Here is a 19,924-nt window from a genome sequence, read left to right on the forward strand (position 1 = left end):
CCCCAATTCATCTTGACGGTAGGTATAAGCAACACCATGCAACATTACAGGACATTCCCGAATGATACTTCAATCGATCACAGTACGTTGCACGGAGTCGCCTGGGATCTTAAAGATCCAATCTGCCGTGACGGTCGTTGTCAGGGTGCACCGCTAAATGTCATTAGCACGATCACACAAAGAAAAAAAAGACAAAGAAAAAAAAAAACCCTGTGGGCCTCTGAACATCTGATCTACAGTCCACCTTCTCTCTCTGTTCCATCCCCTATAGTCACCATCAATGTAGAAAACACCCCAATAACCTCAACTCTTTAAGCTCGCTGTTTGGGGGTAATTCTAGACTCTGAGCTCTCATTTAGACCACATATCCCGTGGCTAGATAGTGTAATGGTTAAGGGCTCAACCTCTGACACAGGAGCCCTGGGTTCAAACCTCAACACTTCTTATTCAATAAGCCAGCACCTATTCAGTAGGAGCTCTTGGGCAAGACTCCCTAACACTGCTACTGCCTACTGAGTGCGCTCAGTTGGCTGCCTTCCAAGCACTTTGAGTGGGGCAAGAGAAAAGCACTAATTATTATTATTTTTATTATTATTATTATAACACATTAACTACATCCTGTTACTTTCGTCTCAAAAACATTTCCAGAATTTGTCCTTTCCTTTCACAGAAGGCAACCAAAATGCTTGTATATGCTTTAATCATATCATCTCGACTACTGTAACACCCTACTCTGTGGTCTACCAAAAAGCAGACTCGTACCTCTACAATCCCAAAGAAAGTAAAAAAAAAAAAAACTTTGCTGCCCGTATCATCCACCTCTCCTCCTGCTCCACTGAGGCAGCCCTCTCTGCCAATCTCTCTATTGGTTACCAATTACCCAAATGATCCAGTTTAAACTCCTCACGCTTTCGTACAAAGCTCCACACAAGTTGTCACCTCCATATATTTCCTCATTAACCTCTATATACCATCCCATCCCAGGAACTTTCACTCCTCCCAGGAGTCCCTTTTGTCCTCTAGCTTAGTCACCTCCTCTCACTCCCGCATCCAGGACTTCTCACAAGCATCCCCTTTCCTTTGGAACCCACAGCCTGTTCATCGTGCTCAGACCCTGGAAACCTTCAAACAAACATACTCTCAAAACACACCTATAATTCATTGTAGGTCGCAATAGAGGCTCATGGATTCATCTGCTAACTCCTGTGTCTCTTCTATTGTTTCCACCCCACTACACTCTAGACTGTAAGCTCACAAGGGCAGAGACCTTCAATTTTTTCTTATTTTGCTGTAATTGATCATATGAACATGTACCAACTTTAGGGATATCTCAAACTACACATTATGTATGTATGTATGTATGTATGTATGTATGTATGTATGTATGTATAGTGCTGCCCGTATTTATTCATACCCCTGGCAAATTTTGACTTAAAGTTACTTTTATTCAACCAGCAAGTAATTTTTTTTTATTTTTATTTTTTTACAGAAAATGACATAGGTGTCTCACAAAAGATAATAAGCCGATGTACAAGAGGCATTATTGTGGGAAAAAAAAAACATTTCTCAGCTTTTATTTACATTTGAGCAAAAAGTGTCCAGTCCAAAATTATTCATACCCTTTACAATAATCAATAGGAAAGCCTATTACAGCAATCAAACACTTCCTGTAATTGCAGGCCAGCTTTTTGCCCATTCATCTTTAGCAATGAGCTCCAAATCATTCAGGTTGGAGGGTCTTCTTGCCATCATCCTGATCTTTAGCTCCCTCCACAGATTCTCAATTGGATTCAAGTCAGGACTCTGGCTTGGCCACTCCAAAACGTTAAATGTTGTTGTCTGCGAACCATTTCTTCACCACTTTTGCTGTGTGTTTTGGGTCATTGTCATGTTGAAATGTCCACTAGTGCCCAAGGCCAAGTTTCTCTACAGACTGCCTGATGTCATTGAGAATCCTCATGTATTGCTCTTTTTTCATGGTGCCGTTTACTGTGATTAGGTTTCCTGGTCCATTGGCTGAAAAACATCCCCAAAGCATTAGGTTCCCACCACCATGTTTGACAGTGGGGGATGGTGTTCTTTGGGTTGAAGGCTTCTCCATTTTTACCCCAAATGAAGGAGTCATCATTGTGACCAAACACCATCATCATCTGACCATAACACAGAAGACCAGAAGTTTTCGTCTTTGTCCAGATGAGCAATTGCAAAGGTCAATCTGGAGAAGTGGCGTCCTCCTTGGTCTGCATCCATGGAACACAGCAGTATGCAGTGTCTGTTGGAATGTCTGCCTTGAGACATTGCCACCAGCAGAGTCCAGATTCACCAGGATGTCCTTAGTGGTCTTTATCACCTCTCTCACTATCCTCCTGTCCAGTACAGGTTTCACTTTTGGCTTCCGACCACATCCTCTGAGATTTCCCACAGTGCGAAACATCTTGTATTTTTTAGTAATACTTTGCACTGCAGCCACTGGAACTTGACAACATTGAGGGCCCGTTTCCACTAGAGCGAATCTTTATGCGTTTTCTGCATGCAGATTCGCATAACCAATACAAGTGGATGGGCCTGTTTCCACTTGTCAGGATTTCTTAGCGTTTTTCTGTACAGAAAAAATCTGCACGGCAGAGCCATCAGAATTCGTACACCGCAAAGCAGTGTGCGAATCGCATACAATGTAATTAAATAGGAAAAACGCATTCTTTTTTTGCCATGCGCTTTTCTATGCGTTTTTGAATAAAAACAATGTAAAAAGCACACCAGCACTGACATGGTTAAAACCGCTTGGCCACAAAACGCATGCGAAATCGCATAGAAAAACGCATGGAAAAATGCATCCGCATGCAAAATCGCACATGTGATATCCGCACTGGAATCGCACCGCACCAATGGAAACATACCCTTAGAAATGGCCTTGTAGCCCTTTCCTGATTTGTGAGCAGCCAAAATATGCAGCCGCAGGTCCCTGCTGAGCTCCTTTGTCTTAGGGCCCGTTTCCACTAGAGCGAATCCGCATGCGTTGTCTGCATGCGGATTCGCATAACTAATACAAGTGGATGAGACTGTTTCCACTTGTCAGTTTTTTGGTGCGTTTTTCTGTGCAGGATTTTTCTGCACGGTAGGTCCTGCAGAATTCGCCTGCGTGTGGAATGCAGGCGATTCGCAGGCAATGTATTTAATAGGGGAAAACGCACATGCGTTTTTTGCAATCGCACTAAAACTAATGTACATTGAGCCAGGCAGTGACATGGTTAAAATCGCTGATAGCCTGCCTATGCGAAATCGCGGCAAAAATCGCATGCGGAATCGCATCCGCATGCGATTTTGTCAGCGGTGGAATCCCAGCGATTCGCACCGCACTAGTGGAAACGGGCCCTTAGCCATGTCTGTCCACAAACCAACTGCAGAGAGCTGCTGATTTTCATCTGCTGAGTTGATTAAAACAGCTGTTCTCAATTAATCAGGGTAAGTAGGATGTTTTAGAACAGCTTGGACTATTTGGAACGGGGTATAGAACTTTGGATTTTCCCACAGACTGTGACAGTTTGTGAAGAGTATGAATAATTTAGGATTGGACACTTTTTGCTCAAATGTAAATAAAAGCTGAGAATTTTTTTTCCCACAATAATGGGTCTTGTACATTGTCTTATCTTTTGGGAAACACCTATGTCATTTCCCGTCAAAAAATTACTTACCGGTTGAATAAAAATAACTTTACTTCAAAATTTACCAGGGGTATGAATAATTATGGGCAGCACTGTATGTATGCATGTATATATAAAGTATATTCTGGCATGTAAGACTACTTTTTAACCCTTGAAAATCATCTGAAAAGGTAGGGGTCGTCTTATATGCCAGGTGTGTGTGTGTGTATATATATGTGTATAAAATATATATATATATATATATATATATATATATATATATATATATATATATATATATATATATATATATATATATATATATATAATTTTTTTTTTTTAAATATCTCTCTATCTCTCTATCCATCTATCTATCTATCTATCTATCTATATCTATATATCTATCTATCTATCAAAAAATTTTGGTGTGCGTTGGAAGAGGGGTAGTCTTATATAGCGAGTATATCCATCCCAAACTCCATATTCTAACTGGAAAAGTTGGGGGGTCGTCTTATACGCTGGAATATACGGATACTTGTATTGCAGGATGTCATGAACTTCTCATGTATATATGTTCCCCAATATTAGTTTTGCACTATATACAGCGCTACCAAAGATGTTGGCACTATATATAAATAAAAAAAATAATAATCAGAAAAATTTGCATGGAATTTAAAAAAATGCTATTTTAATGTTGGCTAAGGACTGGATGTTCCAAGAATGCTGCCAATTGTTTTGTGCAATTCTGACATGTTTAATTAGATGCAATTCATGTAATAATACTATCTGAAGAAACAGGAATTGCTATAGCTGGCAACATTCCTTAGCAAAACTAAATTAATAAATGAATGACGCACAAATCCAGCAATTCATGTCTTTCAATAATAATGCTTATATTGCTGGCTCAAAATGCTGAAAATAAGGTTTCAAGTTTCAAAGAAATACTGCATTTTATGAATAGATTATTACTATGGAAAAGGTTAGCAAGGAGCTTGGAGCTGGTTCCATTTGTGGTGGGTCTGAACCCGTTGAAAATCCTTTTTCATGCATATTAGATTTTCATCACCTCAAACAATCATTCTTGGTCATCTTGGATGAGGATCTAGCGAATGTAAAAAGATCCCTCACAGAACTGTCCTCCCCATCAGTGATAAGGGCTCTTTCACATTAGACAACGCGTGCAGGAGCCTTTCTCCTGCACGCGTTGTCTGCCTGCGGCGTGTCGTCGGGTATCTGCGGTGCAACGCAATCAGCGGCGGTAGCTGGTAATTAAACCCGACGGAAACCACCTCGCGGGTGCGTTGGATGAAAAACTGCGCCCGGGTGCGTCGGAACCACAACGCATCGAAACGCAGCGTCGGGTGTGAAAGGTAAAATGAAAGTCTATGGACTTTCATCTTACCTTGGTTAACGCAAACGGCTGCCGTTTGCGTTAACGCATAAAGTCTGCCCTAATGTGAAAGAACCCTAAGGACTTCTCTCAACTAAGGCTAGGTTTGCAGTGGTCATTGCGGTTCCTGTAGCAACAAGAGCTTCATGCCTGTGCATTAGCATAAGGCTGCTCGGGCGCGGAAGAAAAAGCCATTCACAAACAGGTCCCTACTACTAGGCAGGCTAGGACCATACTGGCGGCCGCACTCATACATAAATGGGAGCCAGGCAGCGAGCAACATATTTGAACATTTTGTTGAATATGTTTAGAGGGACTCAGCTTTTCAACAGAGCGGTATATTTATATTGGGGAAGCTTCTGGACCATCCAAAAGGCTTCCCTCTACTGAGATGAGTATCTAGTTTTTGTTAACAGCTTAGGTATGTTTATTACACCAAGCAAGGAGGAACTAGACTGGATGATGAGCCTCAAGGTGCCCATACATGGTACAATTTTTTCAGTTAGATAATTTAGTTTGATTATTCTGTTAGATCGAATATAAAGATTTTTTTCAGCAGGTCTAATTGGATTTTTATTGAAAAATCAAACTGGATAATCCCTCGCTTTTCTTGATCGGAAAAAAAAATCCTTTTTGACTTTCATTCGATTGTTTCGGACGCGTAAACGGGAAAATCGAACGTTTTTATTTTACCGTGTATGGGTACCATTAGAAAGACTTTCATCAGCACAGAGAGATAGACAAAGTCAATTGTGTGTTTACAGTGAAAGATTAGCCAATACCAGTGATGGGATGGAAGGAGTTTGGACAGTTCAGAGATTGATATTCACTTTAAAGGGGCCCATACTCCTAAAAATTCGATCACAGTGATAGAATCGGCTGTGAAATCGCCGCGTACACCGCTGACAGAACGATCGATTTCCGTCCGAAATCGATCGTTCCCGTCGATTCGTCCGTGTGGAAGATTTTTCTCGGTCGCCGGCGGGTCGGGAGTGAGTCGATAGCAGCGTTCGATTGCCCGACGAAGTACATCGGGTATACATTACCTGTTCCAGCCGGCGCGAGTCCCCGCTGTCACCGCTGTCTTCTTTCCGCGCTGGGTTCCGAACCAGCTGCTGCTCTACTGTTTAAACTTCCCCTGAACAGAAAGTTCAGTAGCTGCAGGAACGGTCTGGAGCCCGGAGCAGAGAAGAAGACAGCTGGGACCAGGGGACTCGCGCCGGGCGGAACAGGTAATGTATGCAGGGGGGGGGGGGGGGGGGGGGGCGGGCTTATGCTCCACAGATTGTGAATCGATTTCAGCCTGAAACCGATCACAATCTGTTTGCAGTAAAGGTGGCCATATGACCCCTCTCTGATCAGATTCGATCAAAGAGGGATCTATCTGTTGGTCGAATCTGATGGCAAATCGACCAGTGTATGGCCACCTTAACCTAGCTGCTTCTGACATTCACAGAGGTAGCATCAACCCTATCTAAAAGATTAGGAGCACACATCCTGACATCTCCTGGGACAGATAGTGCATCAAACTAAACTCACAAGGGAGCTAACGAAATATATTATTGGCCCCTACGCACACACCAGCATAAGCCGCGTGTGCCCTGGCAATGGTCATAAACAGAGGAAACGGAGTGCAACTAAATTAACCACCCTGGCGTTCTATTAAGATCGCCAGGGCGGCTGCATGAGGGTTTTTTGTAAATTAAAAAAAAACTATTTCATGCAGCCAACTGAAAGTTGGCTGCATGAAAGCCCACTAGATGGCGCTCCGGAGGCGTTCTTCTGATCGCCTCCGGCGGCTAAAATTAACACGGAAGGCCGCAATGAGCAGCCTTCCGTGTTTGGCTTCTCCTGTCGCCATGGCGACGAGCGGAGTGACGTCATGGACGTCAGCCGACGTCCTGACGTCAGCCGCCTCCGATCCAGCCCTTAGCGCTGGCCGGAACTATTTGTTCCGGCTGCGCAGGGCTCAGGCGGCTGGGGGGACCCTCTTTCGCCGCTGCTCGCGGCGAATCGCCGCAGAGCGGCGGCGATCGGGCAGCACACGCGGCTGGCAAAGTGCCGGCTGCGTGTGCTGCACTTTATTTCATCGAAATCGGCCCAGCAGGGCCTGAGCGGCAGCCATCGGCGGTGATGGACGAGCTGAGCTCGTCCATACCGCTAAGATGGTTAAACCCTGGTCACAAAGGTCAGTTACAAGAAAAATAAATATACATATATCCAGGCACATCCCCTCAAGTTAGGACATTTACTATAAGTTATTAGGAAGGTGCTAAAGGGGGAAGGGGGCATGGCCAGAAAAATAGCACCAAAAAAAAGTTAACCCTTTGCACACTCACGTACAAATGTTCAAACAAATGCATTCACATGGATCAATCATCCAGGCATCACCACTCTCCTTACAGCTAAGTTAAAAGCCGGAGTCTTTTTAGGGCTGGTTCAGACGGACGCTTGCAGAGCGTTTACTGCCAGCGTTCGGGGCTTGGTGTTAAACGCTCCCATTCAAGTGAATGGGAGCGTTTGTACCAAGCTTTCACGTGAGTTTACACGAACGCGTCGTTCGGGTCCCGATTTCCACTGGCGTTCAAGGAGCCCCTGGAAGCTACATGTTGCTTCCAGGGGCGGTTAACCAAGACGGGTAATGTTTCCCTAGGGGAAGAAAAAAAAACGCGACCGCATCCGAACGCAATGCGAACGCTGCTGAAAGCCCGAACGCATTGCTGCTGCGACGCCAACGAACGCGACGCCTCCAAACATGCGTCTGAACCAGCCCTTACAAAAGAGTGCATTCCCTTGCGTAGTCACCTACACTGTGCAGAAGTACCCATTATTTAAATGTCCTAACTTAAGGGACTGTGCCTGGATAGATGTATCTTTATCTTGGTATTAGTGCACAGACCTGTCTGTGTCTGCAGACTTGTCTCTGCTCAAACTCACAATCCACTTAACATGGTGCTATTCACCAGAGTAGTAACATTGGTGAAGAGATGGCATGGAGGGCTTCCAACAAGCTATAAGATACTGCTGAGAACTGCTAACCTGGCCTGAGAAGCTCAAGTACAAAAAACAACAACAAAAGAAATCTGATTAATATTATATTTCTCAAACAAAACACTTTTCAACCTAAATGCCACAGGATCAGGATTACACCCAAGTGGCACTAAGAAACAAAGTAGTAACTCACCTACATTAAACGTTTCTAAAAATATATGACTCATAATGAGTTTCAAAGAAAATAAAAGCAATTGATGTTTATTTTACTCCTGTGTTCTGGCTGCCTTGGAAAATAAAGCTGCTTGAAGGGTAAAATATCTGCTGTGAACAGCGCTACAGCCCAGAAAGCAGTTTACCTACACCGCCCCTCTAGAGAAGGAACCAAGTCACTTTTTAACTTTAATGTTAACGATTATTATTAAGAGGTGAAAGTACCAACTATTTTGCACTTTGATACACAGTTTAATCTCCCTAGCATTCTGATTATTTCAGTATTACTGTATGTACATTGTTGCAACTTTACATTCAGAAATAGTAAAATAATCCCACTGTCCGTATAAGTAGCCATTGAAGCCCCTCAGCGTAGGTAGCCAGAGTGTGCTCCACCCCCCCCCCACCCCCGGTATGGGTAGCCAGAGAGTGTTTCCCCCCCGGTATGGCGGTATGGGTAGCCAGAGAATGTGCCCCCCCCCCCCCAGAATGGGTAGCCAGAGAGTTTCCCCCCGGTATAGGTCGCAAGAGAGTGCCCCCACCCTCGGTATGGGTGGCCAGAGAATGTGCCCCCCCAGAATGGGTGGCCAGAGTGTCGCCACCCCCGGTATGGATGGCCAGAGAATGTACACACACACACACACACACACACCCCTGGTATGGGTAGCCAGAGAGTTTTCCCCCGGTATGGGTAGCCAGGGTGTGTGTGTGTGTGTGTGTGTGTGTGTGTGTGTGTGTCCCCAGAGTGTGGGTGCCCAGAGAATGTACAACCCCAGAATGGGCAGCCAGAGCGTGCCCCCCCCCCCCGGTATGGACCCCCCCCGTATGGGTAGCCAGAGAATGTGCACCCCCCGAATGGGTAGCCAGAGAGAGAGAGAGAGAGAGAGAGAGAGAGAGAGAGAGAGAGAGAGAGAGAGAGTGAGAGAGAGTGAGAGAGAGAGAGAGAGAGAGAGAGAGAGAGTGAGAGAGAGTGAGAGAGAGTGTGTGTGTGTGTGTGTGTGTGTGTGTGTGTGTGTGTGTGTGTGTGTGTGTGTGTGTGTGTGTGTGTGTGTGTGTGTGTGTGTGTGTGTGTGTGTGTGTGTGTGTGTGTGTGTGTGTGTGTGTGTGTGTGTGTGTGTGTGTGTGTGTGTGTGTGTGTGTGTGTGTGTGTGTGTGTGTGTGTGTGTGTGTGTGTGTGTGTGTGTGTGTGTGTGTGTGTGTGTGTGTGTGTCCCAGTATGGGTGACCAGAGAATGTACACCCCCCTCCCCCCCGATATGGGTAGCCAGAGAATATGCCCCCCCAGAATAGGCAGCCAGTTTTCCCCCAGTATGGGTAGCCAGAGAGTGCTCCCCCCCCAGTATGGGTAGCCAGAGAATGTGCCTCCCCAGAATGGGTAGCCAGAGTGTCCCCCCCCCCCCTCCCGGTATGGGTGGCCAGAGAATGTACACCCCCCCCCCCCCCCCCCGGTATGGGTAGCTAGAGGGAGTGTGTCCCCCGTGATGGGTAGTGTTACCAGAGAGTGTTCTCCCTGGAATGGGTAGCCAGAGAGGGTGCCCTCCCCCCCCCAGTAGAAGTAGCCTGAGAGGTCCCCTAATATAGATAGCCAGAGAGTGCCCCTTCCTTCAGTATAGGTAGCCGGACAGGGCACCCCAAATCTTATGCAAAGTTTGCAGAGGAGCTGTATACAATTCACGACTCCAGCATCCAGCAGGCACATGCAATCAATCTTCATTGTGTCCTCCTAGGCGTGCTGTCTCTATGGTAAAAGTAGCATCTGTCGTCATGACAATGCTCTCACCGTAGAGCCGGAGTGCCTTGGAGGACACGAAGACAGGCTGCATGTGGCCAGATCCTGGGGAAGCTAGTTGTATACTGCTCCACTGCAAACTCTGCACATTCCCTGACCGCTGGTATCACGAAGTGTGACTCAGGATTACTGCTTTTGGCACGCTGAGCTACACTAGGGGTGTTAAAAAAAATCTATTATACAGATTTATTTCACATTAAGGTAAGAGGAGAGGAGAGGCACACCTTGCCATATCAGGTCGTGTGCATAACCAGGGATGCTGAGCGGTATCCCAGAAGATTCAAATCAGTGCACTGTTCTGAAGAAGGAGACCCTGTGCGGCCCGGAAACAATTGTCAATGTGGTGTTTGACACCTGATTGAAGAACAAAGGCTCCATTGAGAAGCTAGTGTGCTAACCAATCCTTTCAATTATTTTTATTTCACATTAGTCCAAACAAACACTCACAAATATAGATTAAAAAAAATGTCCTTCTACTCTACCAAGCATCTAATAAGAGCTGGAATTGTGCAGCTAAGGGTTACATAGATAAAAAGATAAAAGATGACACTTCTGCCTACATTATATTTGCTACTTTTACAAAAGCAACAGAAACAGCTATGGTAACAATCCTTATTGGTTATAGATCTAAAGAACCCCCAATACCCCTTTCTTCCCTAGTCCCTCCCCTACTGGTACCCCTTCCGTGGCTAGACTGAGGTGTAGAATACTATGCTGGTAACTTGTGCATCCAACCTTGCTCATGTCTTAGGGCTTGTTTCCACTTGTGCGGTGCGAATTCATTGCATAAAACGACAAAATGAATTTGCATGCGGATGCAAATTCGTATGCAAATTTTACCACGAATTCGCGTACGTTTTTGTGTAGGTTAGTAAGTATGCACATTTAACCATGTTAGTGCCTGTGTGTTTTTACATTGATTTTATGCGAAAACATATGCAAATTCACATGGAACATTCGCATAGCGAAAACGCATGTGAATTTCCTATTAATTACATTGTATGCAAATCGCACACCACAATTCTGATGGCTCTGCACAGAAAAAAAAACGCTCTGCTTTCCTGGCAAGTGGAAATAGGCTAATTAACTTGTATTGGTTATCAGAATATTTTTATTTCGCCAAGCACGACTGGGCCATGCCCGGAATTGGGTTTGGCAAGTACAGGGCAAGTGTGAAAAAGAACAGGACATACAATACAACTACATGTACGCATGGTTATGCGAATCTGCATGCAGAAAACGCATGCAGATTCGCGATAGTGGAAACGGGCCCTTAAGGTGGCCATACACTTAAAGATTTGCAGCAGATTCGACCATCCGATAGTTTTCTGTCAGATGCCTGTCAAGTCGAATCTGACAGGATCCTACCTGATGTGTGGTGGTAAAAATATAAAGTGCATGGTAACCAATGCTCGGAGCCTTGCAAATAAAATAAAATAGACGAACTAGAGTTCATTCTGAATGACAAAGGCTAAGACATTGTGGGAATAACCGAGACATGGATGGATGAAAGCCATGACTGGATAGATAATTTAGAGGGATACAATGTGTTTAGGAAGGATAGAACAGGGAAAAAAGGTGGAAGGGTTTGTCTCTTTGTGAAGAATTCTTTTACAGCTGTCCTCAACGATGAGATGGAGAAAGATTGCGAAGATGTGGAGTCCGTTTGGGTAAATATTCATGGTGGAAATAAAAGTTGCCAATTGCTTATTGGGGTATGCTACAGGCCACCTCATATTAATGAAGCTACAGAACTGCGATTGCTACAGCAGATTGAAAAAGCTGCAAGTAAAAATGAGGTCATAGTTATGGGTGACTTCAACTTTCCAGACATTGACTGGAGTACTGAGGCTACCCATTCTGGTAAAAGCAGCAGATTTTTGGCAGCACTACAGAACAATTACTTGACTCAAATGGTAACGGAACCATCTAGGGGAATGCGTTACTGGATCTGATCATTTCTAAAAGGCCAGATAATGTATCAAATGTGCAGGTTCAAGAACATTTGGGAAATAGTGATCACAAAACGATAACGTTTGATCTGGTGACTGATAGGCCACGGGGCAGCGGGACCACTAAAACTATGAATTTTAGAAAAGCAAAGTTCAATCAACTTAGGCAGGCACTAAGTTTGGTGAACTGGAATAATATAATACAAGGGGAGGACACTGAAGGGAAATGGCACGCTTTTAAAGGGACTCCGAGCTCACCCAAAAAAAGAAAGTTGTACTCACCAGGGGCTTTCTCCAGCCCAGTGCTGGTCGGGAGGTCCCACGCCGGCGTCCTGGCTCCTCTCCTTCTCCCCGCTCCGGAATGGCTGACAGGCCGCAGCCTGGGCGACACTCGGCAGAGTGTCGGGCTGCTCCTTCCGCGTATGACGCGGCTGACGTCACACGCCGGCCGCCTCGTGTCATCACGGCGGCCGGCGTGAAAGTACTGCGCATGCGCGATTAAAGCCACGCACTGGGTTGGAGAAAGCCCCTGGTGAGTACAACTTTCTTTTTTTGGGTGAGCTCGGAGTCCCTTTAAACTTATTCTCAATCAATATTGTAGTATGTATATCCCATATGGAAACAAAATGTCTAGGAATAAAAAAAGGCCTCTAAGGATGAATAGAAAGGTTAGGGATAAAATGAAGAGGAAAAGGAATGCCTATAAGGTCCTAAAACAGGAGGGGACCGAGGCTGCACTAAGCAAATATAAGTAATGCAATAAAAAGTGTAAAAAAAGAAATTAGGCTGGCAAAGATCGAAGCTGAAAATCAAATCGCTAGGGATATCAAATCAAATCTAACCCAAAAAAGTTTTACAAGTACATCAACTCTAAAAAAAAAAAGAAAGGTTGACTGTATAGGACTCCTAAAGGATGAGGGTGGGAACTCGATGGTGGATGACCAAGGTAAGGCAGAGTTATTAAATGCCTTCTTTGCTTCTGTCTTCACAAAGGAAACAGCACTGTTGTAAATTACAGATGCAGAAGAGTCTCAATCTTCCAACGGTAATATTAAATACTTAACGCAGGAAGAAGTGAAGGCAAGACTAAATAAATTAAAAATAGACAAGGCACCTGGCCCGGATGGCATGCATCCTCGGGTCCTAAGGGAATTAAGTTCAGTTATAGATAAACCCCTTCATCTTATCTTTTGTGACTCTCTTTCAACTGGCAGAGTCCCAGTGGATTGGCGTACAGCCCACATTTTCCCATTATTTAAGAAGGGCAAAAAAAATCAGATCCAGGAAATTATAGACCCGTAAGCTTTACATCAGTTGTATGCAAACTATATGAGGGGTTACTAAGAGATATTATACATGACGTCATAGTAGAAAATAATCTTATTTCTCAGCATCAACATGGGTTTACTAAAGACAGGTCCTGTTTGACTAACATGCTCAGCTTTTATGAGGTAGTGAATGCTAATATGGATATTGGGAATGCTGTAGATGTGATATACTTGGACTTTGCAAAGGCCTTCGACACTGTTCCCCACAAAAGTCTGGTGCAAAAGTTGAGGATGCAAGGATTGGGGAAGAAAATCGATCAGAAAACCGACTGAAACCAGATCAGACCTGTTGGAAACAATCTGCAGCAAAAAAAAAAAAAAAAAAAAACCACACACACACACACACACACACACACAGTATTCCTAGCATAATGCTAGGTGCACACTATACAATTTTCTGCTAGATTTACCATAGAAGTAAACAGAAATCAATCGGAAAAAATTGAGAGATTAAGATCGGACACATTAACCTATTTTGGTTCCTGGACGTAGTTTCTACGTAAAGGAACCATGCGCGCTACCGCATGGTAGCGCACTCCCGGCCGCGGATTCGGTAGCCAGGGAATCAATGCATCGGGCTATGGTACCCGATCATTGATTCCTCTCCCCCGCTGAAAAAGCGACAGCTTCTCTCGGAAGCTGCGCCTTTTCTGGCCGGTCCCTTCCCGATGCGTCACTGTAAGCGTATGTTACGCTTAGAGTGACGTCATGTAAACAAACTCATGGCCGCCATCTTGTGGCCAAAAAGTAATACTACACCTGTAAAAAAAAAAAAAAAAAATTAAAATTAACACACATTTACATTATAAATCTATTGTTTACCTCCCACCCTCCCAAAACTACCCAAATAAAATGTTTACTATAAAAAAAAAAAAAACCATTACAATAAAAAAAAAAAAAATGTAGATATTTACCTAAGGGTCTAAACTTTTTAAATATCAATGTAAAGATGAAATATTTCTATATTTTTTTATTTTAAACCTGTAAATAGTGATAGATGCAAAACGGAAAAAATGCTCCTTTATTTCCAAATAAAATATTGTCGCCATACATTGTGATAGGGACATCATTTTAACGGTGTAATAACCGGGACATATGGGCAAATACAATACGTGAGTTTTAATTATGGAGGCATGTATTATTTTAAAACTATAATGGCTGAAAACTGAGAAATAATGAATTTTTTCCGTTTTTTCTTATTCTTCCTGTTAAAATGCATTTGCAGTAAAGTGGCTCTTAGCAAAATGTACCCCCCAAAGAAAGCCTAATTGGTGGCGGAAAAAACAAGATATAGATCAGTGCATTGTGATAAGTAGTGATAAAGTTATAGGCTAATGAATGGGAGGTGAACATTTCTCACGTGAAAACGACGGAACCTGAATGGGTAAAAAAAAAAAAAAAAAAAAAAAAATCGATCTGACTGGTAAAGCTAACGGAAAATTGTACTGTAAGAATACAAAGGGTTGTCTTGTTGGCTTATCTCTTTAGGTTTACTTCACCACCACTCACTAAGTACACAAACTGTGAAAGGTCAGTATCGTTTGCTGCAGTGTCTGCAGAATGAACAATGATAATAGATCATGCTCTTATTAAACAATAATCAAAAACAATTAAAGCTACGAGACACCTTAAAAAGATTTGTATATCTTTAAACAATAAGCATTTACATATAATCCCAGGTGTGTTGAGTATATGGCAGTTCAGGGAAATGGGTACAGTTAAGTGACTGTAATTCAACTCTAAACCCGGCGGATCGCTCAAAACCAGTCTTATCACCCGAACGACAGTCTGTACACACACCCGATTTGGCGTACGGACGACTGAACGACGGGACGTTGAAACGACCCGTCGTTTGCAAAAATCAGACGTGTGTATGGGCCTTAATGCTGGGAATACACCATGAGATTTTTTTGGCAGATAGATGGCTCAACAGATAATTTCCGACAGGTCCGATCTGATTTTGATTATTTTTCTCACAGAAGTGAATGGAAAATCAATCAGAAAAACGATTAGTCGATCGGAAAATAAATCTGCCAAAACTCATCGTGTTTTCCCAGCATAAAAGTTGTCTGTCAGATGGCACACATGGTCCCATCCCCATACACTTTCTGTATTACAGGGCCAGTTTCCACTACACGCGGTGCGATCGCCGCATCACATTCAAAGTAGCTGCATTCAATGTAAGTCAATGAAACCATTTCCATTGACACTAAGTTTTGGTCGCAATGCGATGCATATCGGTGCTGCTACATTTATGGATAGCATGCTGCAGTTTTCCGCAGTTCGCATTCGGGTCCCATATGGATTGTATTGAGCTGCACTGGTACGCATCGCAGCGCAACCAGAAGTGCTTGCGGGTGTATATGGTGCGGCGATCGCACGCTAGCAACGCGGCCAGTGGAAACAGACCCTTACATGAATGTCCTTTTCATGCCTACTTGACAAGAACAGCAAACAAGATGGCTAGCTATAGCCACAATGCTGAAAAAAAGTCACCCGAATAGCAAAATAAAATATTTGCATTATCATAGATTGGAAGGTTTCACAAGGATAATTTCTGAAGCTGCATCCTTCTCTCAACACATTTTGAGCTGCCTGCCCACTCATTAGCTAGGAAGCTGAGCATGAGACGTACTTGGACATTCCAATATGACAATGATCCAAAGCACAAGGCCAAGTCAACCTCTCATCGGCTACAGCAAAATAAAGTGAAGGTTCTGGAGTGGCCATCTTAGGGCTAGTGCGCACTGGGTGCTTTTCCAGCGATTTTGGCAGCGTTTTGGATCACTGGTGATCAGGCAAATTGCTAAAAAAAAAAAAAAAAAAAAAGCGCTACAGCAATGTATTCCAATGGAGCTGTTCTCATTTAAGCGATTTTAGGAGTCACAAACGTGGTGCATGCAGTGTTTTTGAAGCAATAGCGCTTCCATTATAAGTATATAATTGCTTCAAAATTGCTTTTTATTTTTTTTAAGTGCAGCGATTTTTGAGCACTTTTCCCATCATTTTTCAAATAAAAAACAACTACCCACCAATCACTGGCTGATTGCTACACTCTGAAATCGTTCAAAAATCGCTTTTGTACTGGACACAAAATCATCCCAAAAGCACTAGAAAAAAAAATTCACAAAATCGCTAGGCGATTGCGCTAGCATTTAGCAATTGCCAGTGTGAACCAGCCCTTTGTCTCCTGACCTCAATATCATTCAGCCACTCTAGGGAGAACTCAAACCTGTAATTCATGCAAGACATCTCAAGAATTTATGGGAACTGGAGGCTTTTTGCCAGACAGAATGGGTTGCTTTTCCGTCTGAGAAGATAAAAAGCCTTATTCACAACTACCACAAAAGACTGTAATTGAAGTTAAAAGGGGCAATACACAGTATTAAGAACTAGGGTAAGGTCTCTTTCACACTTGGAGCTGATCAGAGCATTTTGACGGAACTCTCCTAGGATGCGGTAAACGGGGTAACATTAAAGTCTATTGACTTTCATGTTACCTTTCACATTAGACAAAGTGTTCCTGAGTGTTACGTTGTAACGCTTCTTGGAGCTTTCAATTGTCCGCCGCAAGCGTTGTTCCGTCGGGTGAATTAGAACTAGGATCACTGATCAGCGTTGAACCGCAACTTCCCGACGTCACGCCGTAGGTAATAACACATGCGCAAAATCAGGTTAGTGCACGTATTGCCTAATGTGAAAGAGCCCTAAGCTAACTTGTGATCAGGGTCATTTGGGTAGTTTCCGTAGTGATTATGATTTAAAAAGAATAAACACGGTTGTTTGACAATAAAGGTCTTCAGCCAACCACTAACCATAAGTGAAAAACGTTGGTGTGTTAGCATTCATATTCTATGAAAAATGGTTAGAAATTATAACTTCTGCCAGGGTATGTAAACTTATGAGCATAACTGTATGGTGTATGGACAATTAAAAGCATACTGTGGGCAATGAATCCACCAAAAGCCCAGAAAATACAACACTCTCCTGAAAGCCATTAAAAGCATTCAAAAGCCATTAAAAGCTTAACTGTTAAATACTGGTATTCTTGGGAAGAAAAAAAAAAGCAAGGCGTTTGAATGAAACGCTAAGCGGAAGCTCAGCAGAAGCTCATGTGAACCAGCCCTTCATAGCACCACTCCACAACTGTCGAAGTACAGTTATGGTGCCCATGCACATCATCTGAAATATACCTCTATCTAATAATAGAGGAATCTATTGCTGCCCCACTTCAGCACACAGCTTTCCAACTGATTTCAGTATGAAAACTATTGGAAATCTGTGCAGCCACCTCAGCCTACAAGCCACCCCCCCCCCCCCCATGTGACATGTCATCATCCAACCCAATAACCCCCCCCCCCTTTGTACGTGATGTCACGGGGAGGCAATGAGGCACACGCCAGCAGCCAGGTGAGCCAAAACTACACTGCAACACTCATCCCTGGTCCATGGTGTACACATTAGATATAGAGGGGAGACCAACTGGGGATCTGTCGTCACAGGCACCCGAACAAGGAACGATGATCAGACAGCCACATTGCAGCACTGATCTCTGCTACATTCCAGCAACATAACTGAATTTCTGGAATATCAATGCTGATAATCAAGTAATGTATAGTCACCTTTAAACTGAACATATTCTCCAACACTTCTGAAAACATCAAGAAAGAGTTGGGAGTACCAACAGTGATTTGAAGCACCTCTGTAGACCAGCAACCTGAAAAGTATAGGTCAACTATAATAGGATTTTTCAAAAGCACATCACAGCAATGCACACAGATGTCATCTGTACTCACAGCAATGGCAAACTACCTATCTCCATGCACAAAAGTTGGATTATTATGGCTCTGTACAAATTAATAAGCTGACACATCATTGCATTCCAGCGGTTCTGGAGGTGTGTTTAGCTTCTAAGGGTAGAATGGTTAATTTGCATATATTCAGCAGTGTTGCTCTGGGAGACATCTCAAGCTCACTCCAACCTGAATTATCGCAAATTCTTTCTGTTTTAGGAAAGCAAACTTGTTTTTCTTAACATCTTAGTAAGGGGGCTTTTAGGACCATTGTAGTCCCTTACACACTCCAATGAGTTCTGGGTCACCATGAGCTTGCTGGTTAGTCTGTGCCATGCACAAAAGTGCACATGACTGAAAAGGGTGAAATGTTTCAGTAAATGTGGTTTCAACAACAAAGTATTTGCCATAATAAAGTGCTACATGTGGAAGGAAGTGTTCTTGAGCAAAAGATAACATGCCAACATCCGTGCGCTTTCTGGTGCCCAGGGGTTATTACTATAAATGTGTGCATTGCCAGAGCACAGGCAGCAGGAGGAGCTGTGACCATGACCGCAATATCTACACATTTATGGGAAAAAAATCCACCACACTTCAGACAATAGTAACATGGTACAAGTAGCACTACATGCTAGCACCAGTCACTGCACACTGGGGAGTGCCCTCCTGGCTATAGCCCTCTTCAGGATGCTGGAAATAACTATCAGCTCCCGGAACACGAACTGGCAATCATCAAATATCCCGAGAACAAAGGAATTCCCAGCTAGGATTATACAATTGTTCTGCTGCCTGCTGGAAGCCAAGTATGAAATAACAAGCACAGGATGTGCGCTGGACACGCAGTGCTGCTGCCACAAGTTCTATTCCCCGAGGGAAGAGCTCAGGTAGGCAGAGCTCGGGGACTGCTGCACTCAGCTACAGTGACACGGGAGTCCCATCGGCAGCCTGGCCAGTTCCTCCCGCCACCTCCCCCTCTCCCTCTCCGGTACATCTCCTCACTGCTCCACATACCGACAGCTCCGATCTCCTCCGGCCGCTCCCGACTCACACACACAACTTCGCTGACATCTTCGGGTGACATCACCGTATGGAAAGCGCTGCAGATCAATCTGTACCTGCATCAGAGTCACCTCCCTCTCGCCCAATACTTCTATCTAAGCCACACCCACCTGGCAAACTATTCGGCAGCCCCAGCCCTCGTTGGGCGGCACCAGTGTGGGGCTGCTGCAGGCTGGCCGAGAGTTCGGCGTTAGCTGTTATCTCTATAGGAAGAGAATTAGTTCAAACACTGTAAAAGATGATTCAACAAAGTTTACAGAAGGTATGCGGAAGATTATGCAATAATTTGTCTTGAATTACAATATTGACACAGAAAGGCGTCAGCAGGCTTTATTTTATGTGACTATTAAATAGGAAATAAACTGCTGCATTGAATGAAAAAAAGAGTGCATAAATTCATCGTTAATTACTGTTTTTTTGTTTTATAACCTGTAAGTACCTGGAGCTATTTTTCACTTCACATCCACTTGTACATGTAGTCTAGACTAGAGCCTCTTGAGCTGTGTCTGATGGCCTTTGGAATTTTTCCACAAAAAAAATCAGAATCATACAGTAAAAAGGATCAATTATCCATCGGATAAAACGATCCTATGTTGTCGTTTGGCACCATTACCACTATCCAATTCAATCAATCAATCATTCACTAAAATTGCATCCTTAAATGTAGCTATGCGTAATTTGATAACAATACTGTTGTATCAGCAATACTGTTGTTGCATCATTAGGTTGTAGTAATCAATGCACTTTTATGCATTTCCGCTAGATTTTC

The 19,924-nt window shown here is 43.6% G+C and overlaps 1 protein-coding gene across 1 annotated transcript in view; it reads right to left on the reverse strand.

Moving 5' to 3' along the window:
- LIMK2 (LIM domain kinase 2) overlaps positions 1-19,258 on the reverse strand; it is a 79,339-nt gene extending 60,081 nt beyond the window's left edge. The window contains exon 1 of the mRNA XM_068238624.1: positions 19,108-19,258. Coding sequence (XP_068094725.1) covers positions 19,108-19,177 — 70 coding nt within the window. The 5' untranslated portion in view covers positions 19,178-19,258. The remainder of the gene's footprint in view (positions 1-19,107) is intronic.
- Between the last annotated feature and the right edge of the window lie 666 nt (positions 19,259-19,924).

This window comes from Hyperolius riggenbachi, chromosome 1, assembly GCF_040937935.1.
Source record: "Hyperolius riggenbachi isolate aHypRig1 chromosome 1, aHypRig1.pri, whole genome shotgun sequence".
NCBI lineage: Eukaryota > Metazoa > Chordata > Amphibia > Anura > Hyperoliidae > Hyperolius > Hyperolius riggenbachi.